At 40.3% G+C, this 23296-nt stretch overlaps 3 protein-coding genes across 8 annotated transcripts in view; 1 reads left to right on the forward strand and 2 right to left on the reverse strand.

Annotated features, from left to right (window-relative positions):
- The window catches only part of MYO1E (myosin IE), a 76951-nt gene extending 72578 nt beyond the window's left edge, over positions 1–4373 (forward strand). Inside the window, 3 exon segments of the mRNA XM_053988403.1 lie at positions 278–482; positions 2591–2760; positions 3305–4373. Coding sequence (XP_053844378.1) covers positions 278–482; positions 2591–2760; positions 3305–3381 — 452 coding nt within the window. The 3' untranslated portion in view covers positions 3382–4373.
- A 1450-nt stretch (positions 4374–5823) lies between these two features.
- CCNB2 (cyclin B2) lies at positions 5824–10640 on the reverse strand. The gene is made up of 9 exons (XM_053988410.1): positions 10529–10640; positions 9544–9672; positions 9339–9464; positions 8785–8955; positions 8556–8714; positions 8006–8242; positions 7066–7206; positions 6414–6524; positions 5824–6089 (listed from the first exon to the last, which is right to left on the reverse strand). Exons 1-9 carry the CDS (start codon positions 10556–10558, stop codon positions 5988–5990), a joined length of 1206 nt encoding a protein of 401 aa, XP_053844385.1. The 5' UTR covers positions 10559–10640; the 3' UTR covers positions 5824–5987.
- A 2712-nt stretch (positions 10641–13352) lies between these two features.
- RNF111 (ring finger protein 111) overlaps positions 13353–23296 on the reverse strand; it is a 42908-nt gene continuing 32964 nt past the window's right edge. For 3 of the 6 annotated variants that reach the window (XM_053988409.1, XM_053988405.1, XM_053988404.1), the window contains exons 11-14: positions 16760–16852; positions 15732–15827; positions 14746–14873; positions 13353–14201 (exon numbers count right to left, since the gene is read on the reverse strand). In XM_053988409.1, coding sequence (XP_053844384.1) covers positions 14084–14201; positions 14746–14873; positions 15732–15827; positions 16760–16852 — 435 coding nt within the window. In that variant the 3' untranslated portion in view covers positions 13353–14083. The remainder of the gene's footprint in view (positions 14202–14745; positions 14874–15731; positions 15828–16759; positions 16853–23296) is intronic. The other 3 variants (XM_053988407.1, XM_053988406.1, XM_053988408.1) reach the window with 2 other exon arrangements.

Raw genomic sequence — 23296 nt, forward strand, 5'->3', positions numbered from 1 at the left:
CAGCTAAACTGGAACTCAGCTGAGAGGTAATCCTTGTGCTTGCTTGGAACATCCAGGGCACAAGTCTTAAACCTGAGCACAAGTCCATGAAGTTGGGAACCCAAAAGAGATTGTCAGCAGACCAGAAACTGGGTATAAATCAACATTTCAACATGACTTTATGTTTGGGTTCCTTGATAGATGGGCTCTCTGACAGCTGAGTCTGACAGCTAAGCCATCAAGGGTTACCTTTACTGAGCTGGAGTTCAGACTGCATGCACTCACTATTTACTTCTAGGTCAGCAGCAGAATGGAGTAATAAATCCCCCCCAGTCTGCAGCCCATCCCCAGACCCCAGGACATCAATGGGCCAACCAGAACAACCTGTACACAAACATGACACGACCAGCTTTGCCACGGCAAATGTCAGGAGGATCAGGCAAGATTTCACAGCAGCCACAGAGCTTGGACTTCTTGAAAGTACCTGACCAAGGAGCAGCTGGGTAAGATTTTATATTGAATCTGATAAAAAGATGTCCATTTTTGCAGTTGTACACACTAAAACTGTTCATGACTGATACATTCTGTGCATCAATCACCTGCCTTTGCAGGTTATCATCCATTCCATCAGATTCCAAAAGATACTCCATCTTAGATCCATAGGAATAAAGGTGAAGCAGTTACAATTTAAGTGAGCATTACACACCTCACAGTTATCAAATAGTAACATAAATGTGCACCATTGATAGATTTTGAGAATTGGAAGTGCACCCAAGGCTTCCCAAGGAAGAGCTTCGTAGTTCCTAAACATGGAGCTCTCAAGCAGAGTTAGGCATGTACAGAGGTGTTTGCAGTTGTACTAAATGCAGTCATTTTACCCTGCTGTGCCAAGTGTCAGCCATAAAATGTTTCGGGCATATTTAGAGCATTTCTCTTAAGATTAATCTTCAAATAAGAAAGAAATCAGAAGTAGCCACTGCTACTTATTTTACCACTTTCAAACTCGTGAGCACATGCTAACAGGCACTTCTCCATCTTGTAATAACTTCCGTGGCTTTTGGCAGTGAAATGTTCTTGTCACACGTCAGCTTATTCCTAAACTCTTTTACTAATACTGGACTTTACTTTGTCTTGAGACTACAGTTCATTTAACAACAAAAACACATAAGCCATAGGATAAAATCAGAACCAAACAGGCCAGGTGTTCTGCCACAGTAACAAACCTAAGTACTCTTACAGAAGTGACATTCCCAAGGCTGTCTTCGTGAGCATTATGAGCTCCTTTATTAATACACTGAAAAGAAACAACATTAATTATTCAGCAGTGGATTTCAGACACATTTCTGTGCCTGTCTCTTTTCAAAAGGAAGCTGTGAGCTAAAGAGGTGTGGCTTTAGTATTTCAAAACCATAGCAATATATAGGTAGATACAATTTTTAAGGAGTAGAATTAGGTTTTATTTTTAGCAAAGCTGCCAAGAAGGATACAGTGATACTAACAATCCAGTACACGACCAAGATTAAAATCAGCAGGCTCCCCCCAGCAGCAAAACATCTCATTTAGGATACTGTAGTTCTACCATAGCTGCACAAAAGCTGTGCTGTTTTTCATTACTTGTGCCAAATTCCTTAATTTCCATATGTAGGTCTGGGTTTCACAGCATCTCTATCCTGAGCAAAGGCAGTAAGTAGATGCTGAAGAACAGGAGAAAAATCTCTCCCCTCATAGATACATTGAGAACTGAAGTGCTGTTATAATCCATACTTCTAATCTTATTTTCTGGTGCAGTTCGCTACAAAGTTAGAGGTTTATTGACAAAGTTAAGCCTAGGACTTCATGTAAGTAACTGTAACCCTGTCCTGCAAAAGCTGTGTTACATTATCGTGGCATTACATGACATGATCACAATTCATTCTCCTCCACATCATCACATTTTTAGTCATTCAGCACATATATTATCAAACTGACATACTGAGTCTAATACCTGTTCTCTCTTCCAGCCTTTATTAGCTGATGAGCTGGCAAAACGCATTTCTTCCCTCTTTCCCCTTCCTAATCTTTGGAGTGGTCACAGCTGTGACAGTCTGTGCAGCATCTCCCCTGCTGCTTCAGAGTTGGCTATAACAGAACAAGTCCATAGATGGCCCTGGCATCTGAGGGAACTTAAAAGAGATGCGAGTCTCTGTTACAACTTAGTCACAATAATGGTAAAGTAGCAAGCCTGTGAGCTAGAACTTTGTTTTTGATACTGAAAGCTGAATCACTGGTGACATTGGGGCAAGGGGAGACACAGCCTAAACTGTGTAGATACCAAGATATGCATGAACCGCATGTGCACATTTGCTTCCAGTTCAGCCTGGGCACTAAATGTCTTCTAAGCACTTGAACTGCTGTTGGGAAGTACTTAATCATCCATTTCCATAGGAAAGAAATGGCAACTCTGTGCCTTTCACAGGGAGTCTCATGTTGCTATTTTTAATTGTTGTGACATTCAAGAAAACCTGTTTTCCCTTTTTCCGTGACATTCTTTAAAATGAATTAAGAGAGAGGGGTTTGCTAACTGAGGTTTGAGTGCCAGGCCCCAGAGCCCACGAGCCCTTGCTGTCCGCAGTGTCCGCAGGCAGACCTCGAGCCGCCCGCCGCCGGCCGGGGGCAGGCCCAAGCCGCAGCCCAAGCCCAAGCCGCAGGTGCCGCAGTGCCGGGCGCTCTACGCCTACGACGCGCAGGACACCGACGAGCTCAGCTTCAACGCCAACGACGTCATCGACATCATCAAGGAAGGTACGGACGGGGCTGGCACTAAAGCACGGGCCTTTGAGGTCCATTGGCACCAGGAGCTGGGACAGGACTGTCTGAGCCACCCCACTTCACCTCGTTAGGCTTGCAAATATCCATGCTGGCTCAGGGAGCAGAGAAGCCTCCACCCCAGTCCAGCCTCTTCACTCAAGAGTATGTCAGAGACAGACCAAGGACCTGTCACTGGGTACTGCGGAGCTGTACACTTAGTGAGACAGTAGTTCTGTCACTGGCTCTAGAGGAAAATTAGTCTAAATCACAGCTGTAGCACAAGAAGCAAAATGTAATTAACTAGTTCCAGCTGTGGGTCTCCAAAGCACCCTCCTCAAGGCAAAATGATGTGGCCAAAAGATGAACATTCCAAAAATGCTGTCCCCTCATTCCTTCCCAGAAAGGCTCTCACTTAGTGGGCACAGCTTTGCAGGGTTGCACACCCAAGTACACAGAAACATTTCCAGAGCCTCACTCTTTAACGCCTTACCTTGCTGTCCTTTTTACTTAATGCCTTACCTTGCTGTCCTTTTTACAGATCCTTCTGGCTGGTGGACAGGAAGACTACGAGGGAAACAAGGTCTGTTTCCCAACAATTACGTCACCAAGATTTAAAAGACTGTCAGAGAAAAGTGAAGGTGGTTGAAGATATTTTCCCTTGCCTTCAGGACATTGTTCTTCCAAGGTCTGCCTTCTCAGCAGTATTTTCACTAGTAACTTGTGTATGAGGAGGAACAGTTTCCCACAGTACAGACTTTGATTTTTGTCTCAGCACCATACAGCAATGAACTGACCAATTATTTATTGTATTTAAAACCTGGTTTAAACACCTGGTAAGTGAAGAGTGCTGAAACCTACCATCTTCCTGAAACAGGTGATTTACAGTCTGGAACCAGAGACTTTGAAAGGGGTGTATTTAATAAGTGCCTTCAGCTGAATATCAGTAACCTTTTCAATTATCTACTGAAGATAATGTTAAATGCACATTTCCTCTGATGCAGATCATTCTGGGGAACATATTAATAAGTATGCTGCTACATGTCAAAAAGATTTAGGCTCATTTGGGATATTACCATCTGAAAAACTACTGTGATGGTCTATTTAAGTAATTCTGTACAGAGATGTAATGGATCTGGTTTGTGTTTGCAAGTGTGTTTAGGGACTCCAACAGGCACTGTAAGAATTTAAAATAGAAAACCACATAGTACTGTATGCTAAACAATGTTGCCTTCTTCAAGATTTATATTATAATATGGCTGGCCCATGTTGGATTTATGTTTAATACTCTACCTGTTATAGGAAGTGTCTTTATGCAGAGCTGTACATTTATAGAAATAGTTATATACTGTATATAAAAACTGGTTATGATAGAAACATGTATAAATGTATAATGCAGTAGTCCACTGTTCTTATGAGGTAGTACTGCTAGAATTTTTATGCCAGGTACTTACAGATATGCACTACTCCTTCTCCTTTTAAATAGTAAAAGCACAGGTGTTACTGCCCAAGTCTGCCTCCCCCAGAGTGACTGTTGCTTGCCCTGCAGTTCTGAGAATTCCTGCTTTGCTTTTTGAACCTCCATAAAATAAACCACAGGATGATCAATAGGTTTCTTCTCTGTGAAGTTTGTTCTCACATATATAAACAGATCCCTTGACAACAATGGCTTCAGGATTTTACTGCACTGACTTCTAAAGAAAGAATCCCTTTCTTCACTCCAAGCCAAATTATTTTCCCTATGCCCAGCTGAAGTGCCCTGCATTTTATTTTCTCATGTTAAGAGCAGTATTGCTGGTATTAAATTGCATATGCTGGTATTAAAAAGTTGTATAAGCTTTAAGATCCAGCTAAAATCCTGAATCCCTCCCTCCTAAACCACTGCCTAAGTCTAACTTAGGTACACAAACTCCGTCTTCTATAGCAGCTGTTTCTAGGAGCCAGAAATGAGGACCTCACTCCAAGGGAGGAACAATATCCACACAAGGAGTGAGGTACATTTTTCAGAAGATGGTTTGCAGCAAGTGCTAGGCTTACTTTTCCCACGGGAGAGAGAACCCAGTAGCTTCACCATCCTTCCCACAGGGGAGCACTGAGAGGTCTAGGGCAGTTCTGTAGCCTCAGGTTCTTGCCTTCTACATCAGAGCCAGGCACACTCATGAAGAGATGCTGAGCAATCATAGATAGCTAGGCATGGAAGGGAGGTACTGAGTTCAGTATAATCTGGAGACTATCAAAAAGTCTAATTTAACATTACTTATACAAGATTAATTTAACAAATAGACATACATGAGGTATTGGGGCAGAAAAGATGCATTTCTTACATGCTTGTATTCCCTGAGCATACAGATATGACACTTAAATTAGAAACAAAGACAAAAGCATGCAGTGTCAAGGAAGTGACAAGAACTGCCTTATCCTGGGTTTGAGTCTATAATCCCAGGTAGAGGTTTATTGGAGAAGCAGGGGGGGGAGAAAATGTGGGCAAGCAAACAGGTAATGAAAAACCTCAGTGGGTTCTTTTCAGGAGGTGGAGGTTTCAAGAGTTGAGCCGCTTTCAAAAGGTCTCATGCCCACAGTTTGTATTTTTTCCACATCTGTATTCCCTGCACAGTTGTTTGCATTACAGGAGACTTCCAATTTTTCTACCTCAGCTCCCTTTTTTGTAAGCACACAGAGAAACACAAAGGTTTACAAGGTTAATACCTGTTAAAGATAGCCTACATCTTTCCCCAAACTTGAAGATGGCTAACTACAAAAAGAGAAATAAATTCCAGTATACTTTCTTGAAACAAGGTACTGAAATAAAGTACATATTTAGTGTTCTTTAAGGTACAACAAAAAAAAACCTGTCTGCCTCCTCTTTATTTTCAGAGTGAAATAAGTTAGTAAATATAGTGCAATATATAAAGCTTGGAGATTCTCTCTGGAAACAACCACAGAGAATAATCAAGCCCATTTAACTGCAAGTTATAGCAATCACCTACTTAGTCAAATGTCCCACTTGGACATTAGATTGCAAATGTGTAGGTTGTACCTTAAAGAGTCACACTCTCAATATTTAAAAGAAAGGAGTTTTATTTTTAGAGAGAAAGCTGTATTACAAAGCAAATTTAAAATGTCACCTTCTGTGTGAGTCGGAACTGTCTGTGGGAGGCTGGAATGCTATGTACAAAAGCTGTAGACAAAGTGCACACCCCATCAGGCCCTGGCTGCTTAGGGCTTCACAGGAGTGATGCACCCAGATCCTTGATGATCTCACTGTTCAGCTGAGGGATGGTGCTGATGGTCAGTAGTTTGCTGCTTGCATACTTGTTCTTGATAGCCTGCAGAGTAGAGAACAGAGAGAGAAAAGTTTAATGCATACACTGTTGATGCTCAGGCAGGTAATTTTGGGTCAGTTTGCCTGCCTGCTTGAAAAACGAGCAAACATGCAAGGCTGGCACTGAACCAGTTTGCAAAGTAAGAAGAGCACAATTTGTCTAAAATGTTTTGCTGTTATCATTAATACAACAGTCTCTTATAGGCTTGTCAGAACAGCTTATGCTTTAAGACAACATACAAAGTATTTACCTAAGGAGCTACAACATTAGAGAGCAGCAAACCTGTTTTTAAAACATTAGAGAAAGGATTAAAGTAGTTATACTTACAGTGTATTTTGTTAACTTCTCATTTACTTTGATTACATTCTTGGCCATATGTTTCATGGTCATCACAAGACTGTCTTCGGCATAGCCAGTGTAGTACTGCTGTTTTGTACCCTGCAGCAGAATGGTAACAAACTTGAGATTTGTGAAGGGGAAATTGCTGCTTGAGGCACAATCACTTCAGGCAACGAAGAACCCAAGCTTCACAGCTAAGTTTCAAGTGCTGGAAACTGTAGCTGTCAGTTTAAATGACAGATCCAGAGTAACCTGATGTGCAGAAGTCTGGACACATCAATTTCAAAGACCACGCTTCTAGACTGAACAGAGGATAAAAAAGCAACCAACTCACTACTCATGGTCCACAACTTCATTATGCTACATGTACTGCAGGAATGATGAAAATCTACTTTTACTTACAGTGCAGCCTTCAATAACTCAGTGCTTTCACGAGAAAAATCCTTTTGTACCTCGGTATCCACACAGAAAAGAATTGTGAGTTTTTACTGGTACATTCCTTTCTTTTACTTGCCACTATGTATCAGGCTGTCCAACCAGCATTCCAGCACCAGCACCAACTAAGCACAATTTTTAAAGTACTTTTTTATTGGTTCAGTTCTACCGAGTGAAGAACAACAAGTTTGATTGAAATGCTCACCCATTTGTTATGTCCCAGAATCTTCTGAGACAGGCACAGTGCAGCAGCTGCGATCTCTGAAGGCGGGTGGTGAACCATGTCATAGTCTATCAGTGTCAGCTCCATCAGGTACTTTGCTAGAGTGTGTTGCTTAGCATCAGCCTAGCAGGTTGAGAGCTTGTTAATCCACAGTTTCACTTCACTTTAGCATTATCACTCAGAATTGCTTATTGTGTTCAAGAACAAAACAAAAATAGTAAAATCTTTACTACAGTTTAGGGACTATCCTTTCTAACAGACATTCCTCTCAAAATCAAGACCAGCAGCCATTTGGAATTCAGACACAAAAGTCAAGTGAGGGATTTTAACAGAAAATTGCAGTATCAGGTACTACTGTGCCCAGCGAGGGACACTAAATGCTCCCTCTGTAATGCCAACTACAGGAGGGGAGGTGTAAAATGACTTAGGAGAAACTCATTTGAGTTACGCAGTGGTCTGATGAGGTAATTGAAGCCCACCTCAAGAGAAGATAGTCACTTGAATATAATTAATGAGGTGGAGAAAGAAAGGGTTGGGTCAAAGAGAAAGCTTATCTTTGGATTCTTAAATAACACAATATTTACAACCAGAAGGTACAAAGAACTGCAACACTACTAGTGTTTTACTAAGAAGCATCCTGATCACCAGGATTAAAAAGATTAAAAGCAAGGGTTCCTAGTTTAACAGTAAAATAACTGCCACTAAAGCTGAACACAGGCATCAGTAAATAGAAATGTGAAATACTACTGGCTGCCACAGTGACATTGTCGTGTTACACCACACGGTGGAGTTTCAGAGCTGAACATTGCTTCATCCAGCATTTAAGCTGGAGGAGGTAGGTCACATGATAAAGACACTAGAAGTAATCCTTATAGGCTTTGCCAATACAGGAAAGTGCTAGACAATGAGGACAAGTACCCACCTCCCCAGCTTTTGATGCTCTTCTTAAGAAGTGAATTGGAAGAGGTCGCCCCAGGTCAAAGTCTAATTCTTTAAGAATAATCATTTCCATTTCTCTAATTTCATTACTAGTGTAGGCATTGTCGGTAATGTAAACAAAGTCTGCTACATCAGGAGACAATATCTCTTCGTATTTTGAAGCTACAAGCAGCGCTGTTACGCCCACCAGCTGAAGCTTCTTGCGAGGTACTGGATGACTCTGCAACAGAGACATTTGAAATGCAGGCCCTGAAGTGTCAAACTCTAGATAATCAGATTCATATTTATCAGTTTAGAATACCAGCATGACAATGTTCATTCCTACAAATGAGGTTTTCACTTTAGTCAAAGGTGTCTGTATAGTAACAGGCTCAAAGAAGGCAGCAGCCTCCAAGTTAAGATGCTGCACTGTAACAGCTCTTACACACAGATTAGATTTTGTCGATTGATTTCTAAAGAAAAGTTAAATCCTGAACTCCTTTACAAACATAGTAACTGAGTAATTACTGAGCATGACTTGAAGGAGATCTCACCTGTAAGAAGCGATCCATGATGGCCACACACATGTAGAGCGTCTCCTGCAGGAGGCGGAATCTCGAGTGCACCTGGACGAGCCAGTCCACCAGAATGGCGCGCATGCGCCCGTTGATCGTCCTCCCGTCCAGGTAGTGCGGGCGGACCGACTGCTGCAGCTGTGGGGAGAGCGGGGTGAGCAGCCAGGCAACCCCCCTGAGACACCAGGGCAGCCGTGGGGCATCCTACCTCGAGCTCCCTCAGGTACAGGTAGATGTCTTTTACGTAGTCGCTACACAGCTGGGGGTTCTCCCAGTCCTCTGCATCGATGTCTTCTACGTTATTGAGCAACACATCAGAGAAGGCTTGGCACAAATCCTCCTCTTGCATTGATACATCCATAGGGACAGGAGACAGAACCTAAGGAATAGATCATATCTGTTAACACCTCTTACAGATCTACTGCTTCACTGTTCCTTTGTTTCCATGTTTCACCCGTCACTAATGCAGCTTCTTTAGATGGAAGCTTGGGCTCCACTGCAGCAAGTTTTCACTGACATACCATATACATAGATCTTCTAGTAATTGCCAGCTAAAGCAGAAACTTCATCCAGTACTTCAACAGCTCATTCTGCCACTTGAACATCAGCCTTTAAGTACAACATGCATTAAACCAAAACCTCAGTACAAAGACTTTGTTTCTTCAGCAGGGGAATGAGATACAGCCCAGATAAACTATTGTGAAGGTAGAGCTCAAAGTTGCAAATCAAATTAAAAATCAGAACGGTATGATCAGTTCTTACCTTTGGAACATCAGTTTCTTTGTTTGCTTGATTTACAGCAGCTGGAGCTTTAGGCAGTACAATTCCATTTGTCATCTTGCTAGGTCCTTTCACAGGCTTTATGGATGCTTTGGGGCATTCTGTTTTCTATAGTGAAAACAATTATTATTAGTACAGAGCAGCAATCCAACTTCTCCCTATATAGAGATTTCAGATGTTCCTTTACCTTAGATAGGTGTGTTCCTCTTGTTGCAACTTTATTTCCTATTTCTTCTAAAGCAGCCCTTTTGCCAGTCACATGAGTTTTCGCTTTACTTCTAAGGTCGGACACAGCATTCTCCATCCCTCTAGTGATCTAAAATGATAAAATTGCAAAAGTTTAAGAGTCAGAGGCCAACAACTTTCCAATGCCTGACTCCATTATAGACTTACCATCACTGTACCTACTATGCATTACTCAAGTAGCTTTTACTTCCTAGCCTGTCACATATATTCAGAGGGAGAAGTCACCTCTCTAGGTTGAGAGCACTGTACTTCCCGGCGGTGTTGTAAAAGTAGGCAATGCACCCTATGGCTACTTTTTAAGGTCAGAGTGCTCACCTGCTGTTTAACTCCATCATACTTACACTTTGTAACTCTAGCAGCGCCCTCCAGAGGATGCATAAAGCAAATTCCTTGTAACATATATGCCATATGAATTCAAAAGCTGTGCTACACGCGCAAAAACGAATATTCTTTGTTATGCACAGCAATTAAACCACCAGGCTTCAGTTTTTTCGTGGAGTTCAGTTTAAACCATTGGACAATCACTACAGAAGAGAGGCTCCTGCAGTCCCTGCCTTCACTCCCCCTAAGGCAGCTTCAGTTTTCCCACTCCCACATCCCCCCCTGTCCCGCGGGAGAGGCGCGGGCCCAAGGCCAGGCCGAGGCGGGAGCAGCGCCCGCGCTGCACAGAACGGGGCCCCCTCCCACCGCCGGGCCACAGCTCGGCCCGGCCGCCGCCCCACCCGCCGAAGTGCGGGGTGGCCCCGGCCGGTCTGAGAGCCGAGAGCCGCCCCCACCCCCACCCGGCCAGCCCGCGGTCCCCGCGCCGTCTGAGGGCAAAGAGCGGCGGGGCCCCTTGGCCGCCGGCGGCCCCTCTCTCGCCCTCGCCTCCCCGGCTGCTCCTCTGTCGCTCCCCCGGCCCGCCTGCCGCCCGTGGCGGTACTCACAGGGGCACGGCGCGTCACCGGCAGCGCCATGGGCACGGACACGAGGGGGGCCGCTGCCGCCGCTCCGCACAGAACCGCTCCTCTCTCCAGCCAAACCGGCGGCCGCTGCCTCACGCTGCCGCGGCTCCCTTTAAACCCTGTCCTGTTCTACTATTGGACAACTTCGTACGATGCACGCGTCCGATTGGTCAGTCTGCACAGGCCCCGCCCCAGCAGGAAACGGCCGTAGCCGCTTCCGGCGGCGGGCGGCGCAGCGGCTCCCTGAGGGCGGGCCCGGGCCCGAGCCCCGGAGCGGCAGAGTTTAACCCCGGAGCGCCCGGGAACCGCCCCCGCCTCGGCCGCTCCCAGCTGGGGGGAGGCAGCCGAAGAGGCAGCAGGAGATTTAATAACGAGTCCCGAGATTCAGGCACTTCAACGCTACCGTAGTTGTCTAAACCGACAGGAAAGTTGACTCGCAATTCTTCTCCAGTCTCTTACAATTAGCACAGAATTCCAAGGCTCCAGATAACTCCCCTTTAGCAGGATAATTAACTTCAGCTAAATGCTGATCCTTCACTAAGAGTTTTTTCTTAGGCAGTACCTGCAGTAATACGTATAAACGAAAATGTTTACAGATCAAGACTTCAAGAACAAGACAAGGGAAGGGGAAAAAATTGCAAAAGAAACAGATTTTGAATGATACCAGTCTAACATTTTATTTATTGCATACAAAAGGATTTCTTTTGACAATGGAATTTTATATGAAAAGTAATTTGATGCATACTGTTGAGAATCTTATACTTTAAAGATGCTGCAGAAAACTTAAGGCAATGCATCTAAGCATATAAAGCACAGTAAGTGGTGGAAATTTTCAAAATGAAAAGCCTATTCCTTTTCCTTCCCTTAAACTATGGTTAAGTCACAACCTTCTGGAACAGAAGTAAGCTGCAGCTTTTAGCCCCTGCAATAGCATTAAGATCAGAACACTGTGATTCCTGACAAATACCTAAGTGTTCAGCATCACATTACAATGGTATGCATACATTTAAAAGCAAGACAGTATCAGTAGCTATTATATAACAAATCAATTCATGGATCACTAAAATACCTCTAGTACCAGGCACTCAAATTAGACCCATAAAATATTTCCTTAAAAAGAAAAAAAATTGCCCCCCAAACCTGTGCTTCTCTGTCCTGTAAGGAAGCCAAAATAGATTCTATCACATGCCCAGGGTCTCAGTTACTTCAGAGGCCCTGGGGCTTTATTTCCCATATCTCTCAAGTACCTTCTTGGAGACTTTTAAAAATGAGTATCATCAGTCTTCAAGCATTAGTGGTCAATTAACTTCTTTTCAATAGTCACTGGAAAACACAAAGTCTGTTCAGTCCTTCCAGTTACTTTTATTCATTCTTAGCAATGAACAGATTAATGTAGCTTCAACTTTGCAGTCACTTTCAGTTTCCTACAGCCAGAATGTTCAAGAAGCTTTAGCATAAACCCAAGTCAGGTTTTGAAGCAGTCCAGTCATGTTGCCTCTCTCCCACATCCCCCATCATACAAGCGCAAAGTGGTTTTAAGTTCAGTTTTCAGCAATGCCATTAAGCTTGAAAAGGTCCATTTATCACACATGCTGGAATAAAATTTCTCTCTGTTTAAAGCCGCAGTGCCAGAGGTGTGAAGTTTGTTGCCAGCAATAGACACTGTACTCGCAAATGCTACTACTAACAGGTAAAAAAAAATAAAATAAAAGGGAAGCAGCTTTAACCATACAGAAACAGGCATCAAATTCGAGAAGGTAATATTCATAAATGGATTTTTTAGTGTAAACATAAGAGTTTATCTTCTAGGTTTACTGTAAACCATTTTACATGTAATCTGATCATCAAAGACAAAGACGAGAAACTGAAGGTATTTATTATTCAATCCACTTACAAAGCAGGTGGCTTAATGCAAGCTAATTGACATGTTCGTATATGATCCCCAAGGAACATCTTTTCCAAAGTGACAGTAATACTGTCTCAATGTTTTCACACACTTGCATTTTGCAACGTTGAGCACATTTAAATAAACTATAATCTATTAGACGTGAAAGAATGTTGATGAGCAACTTGAATCCTGATATGGATTAAAACCTCCTTCAAAGGCAAAATGTTAGTACATTATAACTTAATTCTATATACTATATTATGCAGCAAATCTTAACTATAGAAAATATTTCAATCAGTGATGGACTGTTGGTAATTTATAAAGAGGGAATCTATGATCAAGGCAAAAACTAGGGAACCACATAATTTGTGTCTCAGTTTCTACAGGAATTTACAGGCTTTCAACTTACTAATGAAAAATAAAAACAAGAGACAAGTGGATTTAGCTAACTTTATTAACTTTAAATCTAATAAAAATCCCAAGACAAGCCTGGAATCCTTAGAAATTCTATGAATTCACTTATATAAACCCAAACAAAAACCCTGCAGCTTTAAGTCCTTATTGAATGGTTTTATATTAAAAAAAAAAACCACAAACCCAAACAAATAAACAAAAACATAGCAAAAAAACCAAACAAACAACAAAAAAAAAAACAAAAAAAACAAAAACAAAAAAAAAAACCACACAAAAAAAAACCAACCCTCAATGTGCGCAGATACTTCAACTTAAGTTAGCAGAAGACCAAACAGATTCTAAGCTCTTTTTCCATGTCCCTAATAATTCTTTCAGTCTGCAAGTATCTACAATTCAGCTAACTGAAATCAACATTTAGTGTTCACTAAGAGCTGTTTCACAGCAGCATATATTTAAGTTAGGGATTCAAATTTCTAGACATAGAAGAAAATGATAAATACAATCTGAACAGCAGTCTAAATGTTTAATATTGACATTCAAATATATCTGCATTGTGCTGAAATTTTTAAAACAAACACAAAAACCTGATCAGACAAAAACTCTGGTGATGAGTATGCTATATGCATCAGTCAAACTGAATATAATTCATATTCTGTTCCCAGTATTAAGGATGTTATCTGACTCATAACTGATCTTGTAAATATACAGCAGCCATTTTTTCCTAATTAAGGAATGTCTCAATACATAATATTATCCTTTTCTAGATGATCTTTATACATTTAAACTAAAATATATATGATCGATTAAATTAAGGAATTCAAGGTTAGTAATGAGTGAAATCATACTTTCAAAGCTTGATACTACATAAAACAAACCAAAAAAGAGACCACACAATTCTACTTACTAAAGCAGCTAATCTTGCCTGCAAGTTTGGGGTCACAAAGCCCATAATATGTGCAAACAAATGCAATACAAGGAACCATGCAAAAATACAGTAATGAATTTAAAGGAAAAAAATGTAAAACAAAACAAAACAAATTTATAAATACACTGAAACTCAACTGTCTTCTACATAAACTGTAGGTCTAGCATTAGTTGTACCATATAGCAGAGCCAGCACTCTGGGTTCAATGCTTCCAAATCTGCGCAGGTAAGTCATGCCATCTTTGGTTGACTGCAGTACCAGGAAGGATGAGAGGGAGTGAGAGGGAGGACAAGAGTTCTGGAAAGCAGTGTCAACTTTCACTAGGCAGCTGAGCCTCAATGTCCACTCTGCAAATGGGGCACTTCTTGTTAGTAATCAACCACTGATCTACACACACTTGGTGGAAAAGGTGCATACACGGAAGGCGCCTGTCATCAGAACACAAAAACATTAGTGTTAATAAAGCATTTCCATATCAGCAAACCCCATGGAAAAAACACAATGTGGGCTTTGCTGCTGAGGTCTGTTCTTTCTGTTTTCCCACAGGTTTCATAACTTTCCAGTTGCACATGCATTCTGTCCAGTTCCAAAAAGAAATGGATATGGGCAATGAAGTCAAGCATCAACTGGCTTCTGCTGTATTTAGACTGATTTAAACCTGCTGGAGTTTAAGTAGCATTACTCCAGAACCACTGACAGTCCTGATTAATTCAGGACATCAGCTTGGGCTCATGTTATAACAGGCAGACAAACTATGGAAGACTGTGATAGAATAACCCACACTCTACCTAATGACAATACAGACTGAACAATGTGAATTTTCAACTGCAACTTGTTTGATTGCATTAGTTCAGTGACAGTAGTTAACTGTAACTGTTAACCTAAGCACTACTGCAAAGCAGTGCACCAGATTCAAGTATGAGGCCGAAGTCAGAACATCAACATTATATTCTGATATTCAGTGTTATTTACCTGACATCTTCACCTTCCTCCAATATAGACAAACAGATGGTGCACTTTTCCTCTGTGTCTTCTTCTGTTCCTTCCTCCCCATCTTGTTTGCAGTGCAGTTTCCTCTGTGAGAACCAATCAGTTGTTACCTTGTTAGTAGAGATGACATTATTGACAAACTGAGTAAAATCTGTTTTTGATACATATTCAACACATATTTCTTTGAAAACAATGTAATATTTATTAAAATGTATTTGAACCAAAATGAAGCAAAAACCAGCACTTAGAGCAAAACCCAGGACATTTCAAATTTAGCTACTGTTAATTACAAAAATCTACTGGAATATTAATTTCATGGTGCTGCAGGCAGTCCTTTTATATATTGTCTATGTTTAAATGTCTTAATTTCATTAATATAGAGGCAAAAAAAATCCTTTCAACCTAGTGTCTTGTCACTATTTATCAAGTGTGAAAGAACAGTGTCACGTGGATGGGATTGTATCTTATCATAGGCTGAACTCCAACTGAGAGACACCCTCATTTATGAAGACTCTGTACCCCACTCCAAAACCTCCTGGTGTTCCAGTCTTCCCCATGTGCTCAAAGTAAAGGTTAAATTGAGATATACCAAGCAGGTAAGCACTGTGAAGCACTGTTTACTGCAAACATAAGGCTTTAGTTTGTGAGCTATCACTGAAGTCTGTTATTTGCTATTACCAGCAGTTATTTCACTACTCACAAGGCTACTCATAACTACTGGACAAGTTAATCACATCAAACCACTCCTGTTTATCACATCACAGTAGCTCTTTATCTAAAAAACTAATTTTAAATTTTCCTTGTGAAACAAGTGGCACTGTAAGCTTTGTTTGCAATCCTTGAAATTTCAAGATACAGAAAACATGCCCTCTTTGAAGCTGACATTTCTGCAGACTTAAAGTAACCGTTAACATTATTACACATTCAAAGAAACATTACAGACAGGCCACAGTTTGAGAAATCCTCACCTTTTTGTATTTATGTGGATATGTGCATCTTTCTATAGTTCCCTGTGTTGCTCCACGATTAACATTGCCTAGTCGTTCCTCCAAGTGAATCAGCTCCTAAAAATCATGAAGGAATAAGCAGTTTAAAAACTATTATTTCAACTATATTGAGGAAGTATTAATTTTATTCTAACCCATTTTCATTCTTAGAATGACAAACTCTTATTTCCCGACTTAATTAAATATAGCCAAAGCCAAAAAGAGTATGTTGTGTGGGAAAAGTGATGGGTTTCTGTAGAAAAACCCACACAACACGGTCTGGTATTTTAAGTTCTAGGGAAATGCTATTTTACTACAAAAAAATGAGAGTCTTTGTCAGCTAGGAGTGGCTATCAGTATGTTCACACATACTTCTGTGTCTAATGAGGAAAAAGCAATTAAAACATGCTATGTAAATATTTGCTTTTTAACAGTCATTAAGGCTTTGAAGAGGAAAAAAAAAGTTGCTTAAGTTGAAATACAATGACTAATTTATTTTTCTCCAGCAATGAGTTTTTTTAGAACCATGAGATGTCACTGTAGAGGTTTTCAGTGGACTAGGTCATTAACTCTCTGCATCTGATACCTGTTATGCTCTCCTGGCTTTTTTCCTTCACTCCATTTCAATTCCTGCACTATACAACAGGACAGCACTGTTAGCGTGGCCAAGTTTCAGCCTCACTTGGAGGATCCTGGCACAGTTACTCAGAGACAGCCCTGCCTTCTCCCAGAACGTCCTGGGACTACTCAGTCCCACCGATGGCTGATGGGCAGAGCAAGATGTACTGTCAGGTCGCTGCCACCTAACCTGCATTGTCCAGGGCACCTTTTCCTGACCAACTTTTCAATATGCTTTTGTCCCACTCAACAATGGTAAGGGCATTCTGTAAGTAGAGTCTTTTCTTTATGATTCTTTTCTATCTATATATAGAACTAGCTCTATCATACACCCTCCCCATATTCCCTCATGACACATTTTGACATATATCTAGTTTTATTCTATTACAAACCTCAAAATTGCCCCTGAAAGGGCCTCTGAATGATGTTCCATCCAATCCCGATGAAATGTAACGGATGTGAGGGTAGCCCGCCATGTCTGGTACCTAGTCAAACAGCAGACGTTAAGTTAAACCTATTCAGAACAGTTTCAGTATTTTACTGTTCACTTTTAAAAATTCAAGTGCCTTTTGCTTTCATTGAATCACTTTTTACACTCCTCAGCCTGAGCATACAATTCCAACTGACAGCACAACACAAACACCACTCTGACACATCTAAACAAAACCAGAAGCAAAACAGAAGTGAGACTAGATCCTCTCCTGTAATCTCTCCACATCCACATTACCATTCCCAAGTCTCAAAATCTCAACCTATTTTATATAAACCACCATAAATAGCTACCTGTTTTTGTAAACAGAACACCTAACAGCTACACATGAAGTTATGAAAAGGACGCGCTACAAATTCTCAAATATAAGCTTTTGGTACCACAGAAGAAACAAGGCTAAAAAACTCAGTCTGGAAAATGCAGCAGATACTCTTATCTGACTCAAAAGAGCTGAACATCTTCAAACACACTTGAAATTTAGAGGCCTATAAAAACTAACACTCAAAACTCACATCTAAAGTCACAGTTAACACTACATACACTCTACATTCAAGCATCCACTAAACCTCCTTGCACAGTGAGAGATATAAGCAGTGAACAAAAGATCAATGTCCAGTGCTATATCCTGCAGGCCCTTCAAGCACCAGCACTTTTCACAGAGCAGAGCTGAAGGATAGTTAATATAGCAGGGACCACCTCCACTGCAGGGCTGCTGCATTCCTATTTTACCCCTGCAAAATGAGTGAATAATGGGATTGACTTTTTGTCAGGAACATTCCAATAGCAATCTTTAATGAACAGGTGAAAAAAACCCAAAATGATCAGCAGATCTGGTTTACTTAATCCCACAGCACACTGACAGGAAGACTGTAAGCAGCAATTCACTTGGAAATATTTGAGTACCATCTTCCTTTCTGTGCTATCAGCTGATAATGTCTCTCTTGCTGTATATAACAGCTCAACATTCACCTCATGAGGCTGCCCACAAAACAGATACCCCAGATACTATTCATGAAGTCACATATTTGCATGTTGCTCTTCTTCTTTCCATCAGACACTTTCAAGTTTAACACACATAAAGGTGTAAAACTCAATGAATGCATCATGGAAAAGCACAGACCTAGACAAAGCTACCCACATCAAACAAGAGACCAAAAGGCTGCCTTTCTACAGTTTTCAAATCCAATCTTGTAACTAAAAGCTGACAGGGATAGGCAAGATTCCTCTGCCCTAAATAATTTTTTTCCAGAAAAGAAAGGCAGAATCTGATTACTTTAAAGCAGTTTACATGGTGCTTGTTAAATGACAATGTAGTGCCAACATCTGCCACAAATACAGTCACAATACTGGTCTTAAATTTTAACAAACCAGAGTAATAGAAACTGAAGATGCATATTCATGTGTATATTGAAACACTCCATGTAAGCAGTATCTGTTGGTATCATAGGTCTTACTGTTTGACAATATAAACTGTGGCTGTAACTAAGGAATTTTGGGGGAGCAGATTAAAAATACACTGATTTGTAAGAAATCCATCTCAGATAATCACTGATTTATAATTCATTCTGCATTTAAGTGTATAGTTCTACTTCAGCTTCCAACTACAGAAAACGCATTTAAAGAACTAGGTCATTCACACTATGAACATACTTATTGTGCCAGGTTTTCACTAGGCATAGACCTGTCTGGCATCATTTGGGAAATTTTATTGCCTATTTTAACATAGGCAATATGTTAAATATGATTTTCATAGAAAATCATTGGCAATCAATGGCCACCACTCAGAGGAAGGGAGCTCCTGACAAAAACTAACCTAAGTCTCAGAAGTGATATTCAATGCTTGGTTTTTTACTGACCGCGATTTGAAATCAGTGTTTTGGAAAACAATGCATCTGATAGTGCAGATACTGCATCATTACAAGAGCTGCAAAGTCACAGATGTATTGCTGTAATTCCATAATTACAGTTCCAATTGCCTCAGCAGTTTACCAGCTGCAGTGACATGCAATTGGATAGGTCTTCTACATGGAACAAATGCTGCTACTGGAGACTAAGAAACCTATTAGAACCTATGTTAATGAAGAACATAAGAGCTTAAAGGCAATGCCAGTCTACACTAAATGTTTGTATATATTCTTTTGGATACAGTCAAATTAAAATATATACTTTAAAGCAATATATTTTGGACCTGCAAATTCCAGCGCAAGTCTGCCAGGAACTGAAGAAGTATCATTTGTTTCTTGTTTTGCACTTTCTATTGATACTTTCCACGACCACAAAAATCCACAGCAACTACAGTAATTCAAGGCTAAGTCTGAACCATTTACAACACAAACATTCTCAACAGTTTGAAATATCTGACCTGCAGGGAAGGCTTTCTTTCTTGCTACTCTCTCCTTCAAATACCCTCTGTCTTTGCAGTATCTTTCTGCCAGTCAGTGGAGAGATTCCTGCCCTGTATGGTACTACTAATCCTGTTTACCCCAGCCTCCATGGTGCCATGAAGTATGATTCCATATGTATTAGAACAAATCCCCAGGGTGAGCCTTTTTCAGTTAAGTAACTGCTTGGCTACTATCAATACACAAAAAGAAGTAAAGCTCATCACTTAATGTCTTAAGCCAAACACAAACAGGGAAAAGCTGCAATTTTCATAGAAAATCATTGAGTGAAGGAACCCAATGAAGGACCATCTGCTGCATAGATAAAACCCAGTGCTACCTGTATCTTAGGGGAACATAAAATGAGTGCTCTTCAATAGCTTTTATTCTACCAACCAAGAACAGTAATTCATGTTTGTATTAAGAAAAAAACTAGAAGCTTTTTCTTAAAAATGCAATTCTATTTGATTAATAGAGTTAATCAAGGCTATTTCAAACCTGAAGTTCATCTTGAACTACTCTTACTGTAGTTACATCAAGTTACAGCCTTAAGTGCTCAGGTATTATACAGAAACTTGTTGGCTTTTGGGGTACAGAACAGCTGCATCTCTTAGAGCTGCAACACCTGTATGACTACACTCTGAGCAATATTATTCTGACCAGCACACAACTACCATGATGTGCTGGGACCTACTGGCTTACACCTCCAAATCCCCAAGGATTTTCACAACTAAGTATAAAGACAGCCTCAAACACTCTGAATCAACCCACAGGTAAAGGAACAAAGCAGTAAGACTCTCCAACAGAAGAAAAAGAGGGCACAGCATATTGAAAGCTAGATGTGAAACACCTGAAAGAGTTTAAGGTACCATAAGAAACTTTAGGTTTGCTTGGGGTTTTTGTTGTTGTTTTTGGGTGTTTTTTTTTTTTTTGGGGGGGGGGGGGGGGTTGTCTTTTCTTAAAATATGATCCAAATATCTCCCTCAGACCAAGAAGCTGCAGGTTCCCAGATAAATTAAGGAGTCTTTTCAAGGTTTGCATCAACTCCAGAGATAATTATTACACCATACTTAGCAAACTACACCACTCCTCACTCCTGAAATTCACATTCAACAGGACATAATTCAAAAGGGCAGAAGCAGCTGGAGTCAAGAGTCTGGGACACCATACCCCATAATAAATTACAGGAACTGCCATCCTTCCCACTCTGATGTGGCAAACAGTGCTAGAACCCCAAGTCAGAAAGCCTTTCATTAACATTGCCAAAGGAGCAGCCACAGGAGCAGCCAAAGGAACCCAGAGTAAACAGAAATAGAAGTGGCACCTAACAACAAACACTGGTATCAGAGAAGAACAGAGGAACAGATAAAAAGCCTTTGTGTCCTGCATCCTTCTTTTCCAATGTTCCATTAGTTATGCCATGCACTGATCTCAATTCTCCCTAAAAATGATCAGTTAGCACAATGGGTATTTGTCTAAAATAGATTTCATTCAACAGCTCTTTCCTCAGCACATACATGGCCTTAAAACAGTAACAAACACAAAGTCTAAGCCATGGTCACAAAGTAATTATATGAAATCAAGGAGGGAAGCAGCCTGACCTTTGGATACATACACATGAAGAAAGCTCTTCCTAATTGCTTTTAATCTAGGACTCCTCCTGAAACAACACTTAAACAGGTAGACGTTTCTTCAACCAAACTAGTAGAAAAGGAGATTTTGTTTCCCCAACCCTCTATTTGGACTGTCAAAGCTGCTGAACACTGATTATCTTCCCCCACATATCTTTATCATTTTGTCTCCCTGAGGATTAAAACTGCAGTCTGCATTCCAGCACTGAGTAGATGAAGATTTGGTTATCTGCATCTAATTAAAGTCAGAAACTGATACAGAGTACTAATGTCATTAAAGCTCAAATAATCCATTATGTCCTTTACAGTCTGGAAAGAGTTTCAGTACTCCACATAAAAAAGGCACACTGCCAATTGTGCTGCAAGCCATTTCACAAAGTGGATTCAATACTAATGAAATTCCTAGTTGAGCAACTGGATCAGTTACTTTAAAGACAGCTCCTTCTCAAAAAAAGAACAGTTATGATATCTGCATCAAAAATGTGACTCATGAAATCTCTATTTAGTACCCTCTGTACTTGAAGAAGAAAGCACTCCTAAGAACATCAACGACTTTGCAGAGGGACTCTAATCACAGTTCAGCCTCTCCTCCTCCACCCCATTCCTAAAGTTACAAAGAAAAAAACAGGTGGCAGGTGCAAATAATCTGTTGCCTAAAACAGCACATTTGTTTAAAATTCAGTCAAGTTTGTTGATGAAAAACTTTACTGACTACTTGCTCTCTATTCAAAATAAGTTTTGCTGACAGATCTGCTGTACCCTCACACACGAGAACAAAACCTGTGGCTTTCTTTATTGCTATAGAAGGGGTAGAGTCATCAAAAGGCATTTGTAATGCTTTGAACTCGTTGTATATATAACTTCTAGCAGAGCTCTAACCTGTCTTCATGTTATTCTAGTGTGTGAACACACTTTAAATTAGTCAAAGACTCTACACAACTTCAAAGGCACAGCGCTTGATCTGAGCACAGAAAGGTTCAACCAGATCCCAAACACTCGAGCAAGTGCTGCTTAGAGCACTCTGCTCATGATCAAAAATGCTGTCACTGCACTGTGTGCAAGGCCTCAAAACACAAACTTCAGTTTCACTCAGCCCCTCATTAATTACTGTTATGAGGATCAAATATCCCCACACAAACACTTGCACAAATTTCCGTAGACTTAAAGATCCTCATTTCATCTGCCAATTTTACCAATTAGAAACTGCAGTTGCCAAGCAGAAGGGCATAAATCCCTAAAATATTTTTCACACATTCAGGAAATATTTCTGAATATTCTCTATCATAGCTTTCTTCTCCTCTACAGCTAAAAAGATGAAGAAGCATGGGATCCCAACTATTTGCTCACATAACCTTTTAGCTGTAGGAATACCCCAATTAAAATTAAAATACAACTAAAAGTTTCTCATCACAATGTAATATAAGGATCATCTGAGCTCCTGAATTTCTAGAAACTTCACTGTGATAACCGAAGTAAATCTCACAGATTACTTATTAGCCCTGATAAAAAATGAGCTAAAAAACAGGCACAGATTTAACTTGTTGCCTCCTAACACAATTACAGTTCCCTGAACTATTAGGAGGGAATCTAAAGCAGCTGATGTTATCTGTTACAGTACAACACATTAAATAAATACAAGAGTGTAAAGCCATCTTTCATCCACTTGAAAAAGCAAACAACTAACTGAAGAATGCAGAAAAACTTAATTTGAAGAGATGATGCACAGGAGAAGGCTATGCATTAAAAATCTCACTGGCTACACTAAAATACCAAATTCTACAGACTGCTTTAGAAAGTCTGTCCTCAGTATGTCAGCAGCACCCATGAATGACCAACCCTCATTTATCAGGGAGGTACTTAAGGATCATAATATTTGGTAGTTAAAGAGTGAGAAACAAGCAATGCAAGACCAGACTGGAGATAGTTACTACAATTCAGGCCCCAAATGTCAATTCAGGCTACTAACAGAGGAATTTTGAAAGGATGAAACTTGCAGGTTTTTTTTCATTATAATTTAAGCAACATTTACAGATGAACTCACAATTTTGATTAGATTAACTAGCTTTAAGAGGATTAAACATTCTTGCTTGACCACACAGAAACACTAAATATACTCAATTTATTTCTCTGCGAATTTTCATTAAACAAAATTAAGAAAAATTTTAACTAAACCTATAAGCATTCTTTCAAAAATAATATTCTGTAACAAGAGTAAAAATATGCTGGTTTGTTTTGGTTTTCTACTGCAGATTAAAAAAAATTATGTGTAACAGGGGGTGTGACCTTACTTACTGACGATAACACTTCATGCTACAAAATTATATACTTGATCACACAGAACTAGGTTGATGAATAATAAATATTATTTGAAAACAATCACATCTCTAGATGGAATTCTAGTTGTGTGTATGCACACCTTCAAAAGAA

This window comes from Vidua macroura, chromosome 12 (genome assembly GCF_024509145.1).
Source record: "Vidua macroura isolate BioBank_ID:100142 chromosome 12, ASM2450914v1, whole genome shotgun sequence".
Lineage (NCBI taxonomy): Eukaryota > Metazoa > Chordata > Aves > Passeriformes > Viduidae > Vidua > Vidua macroura.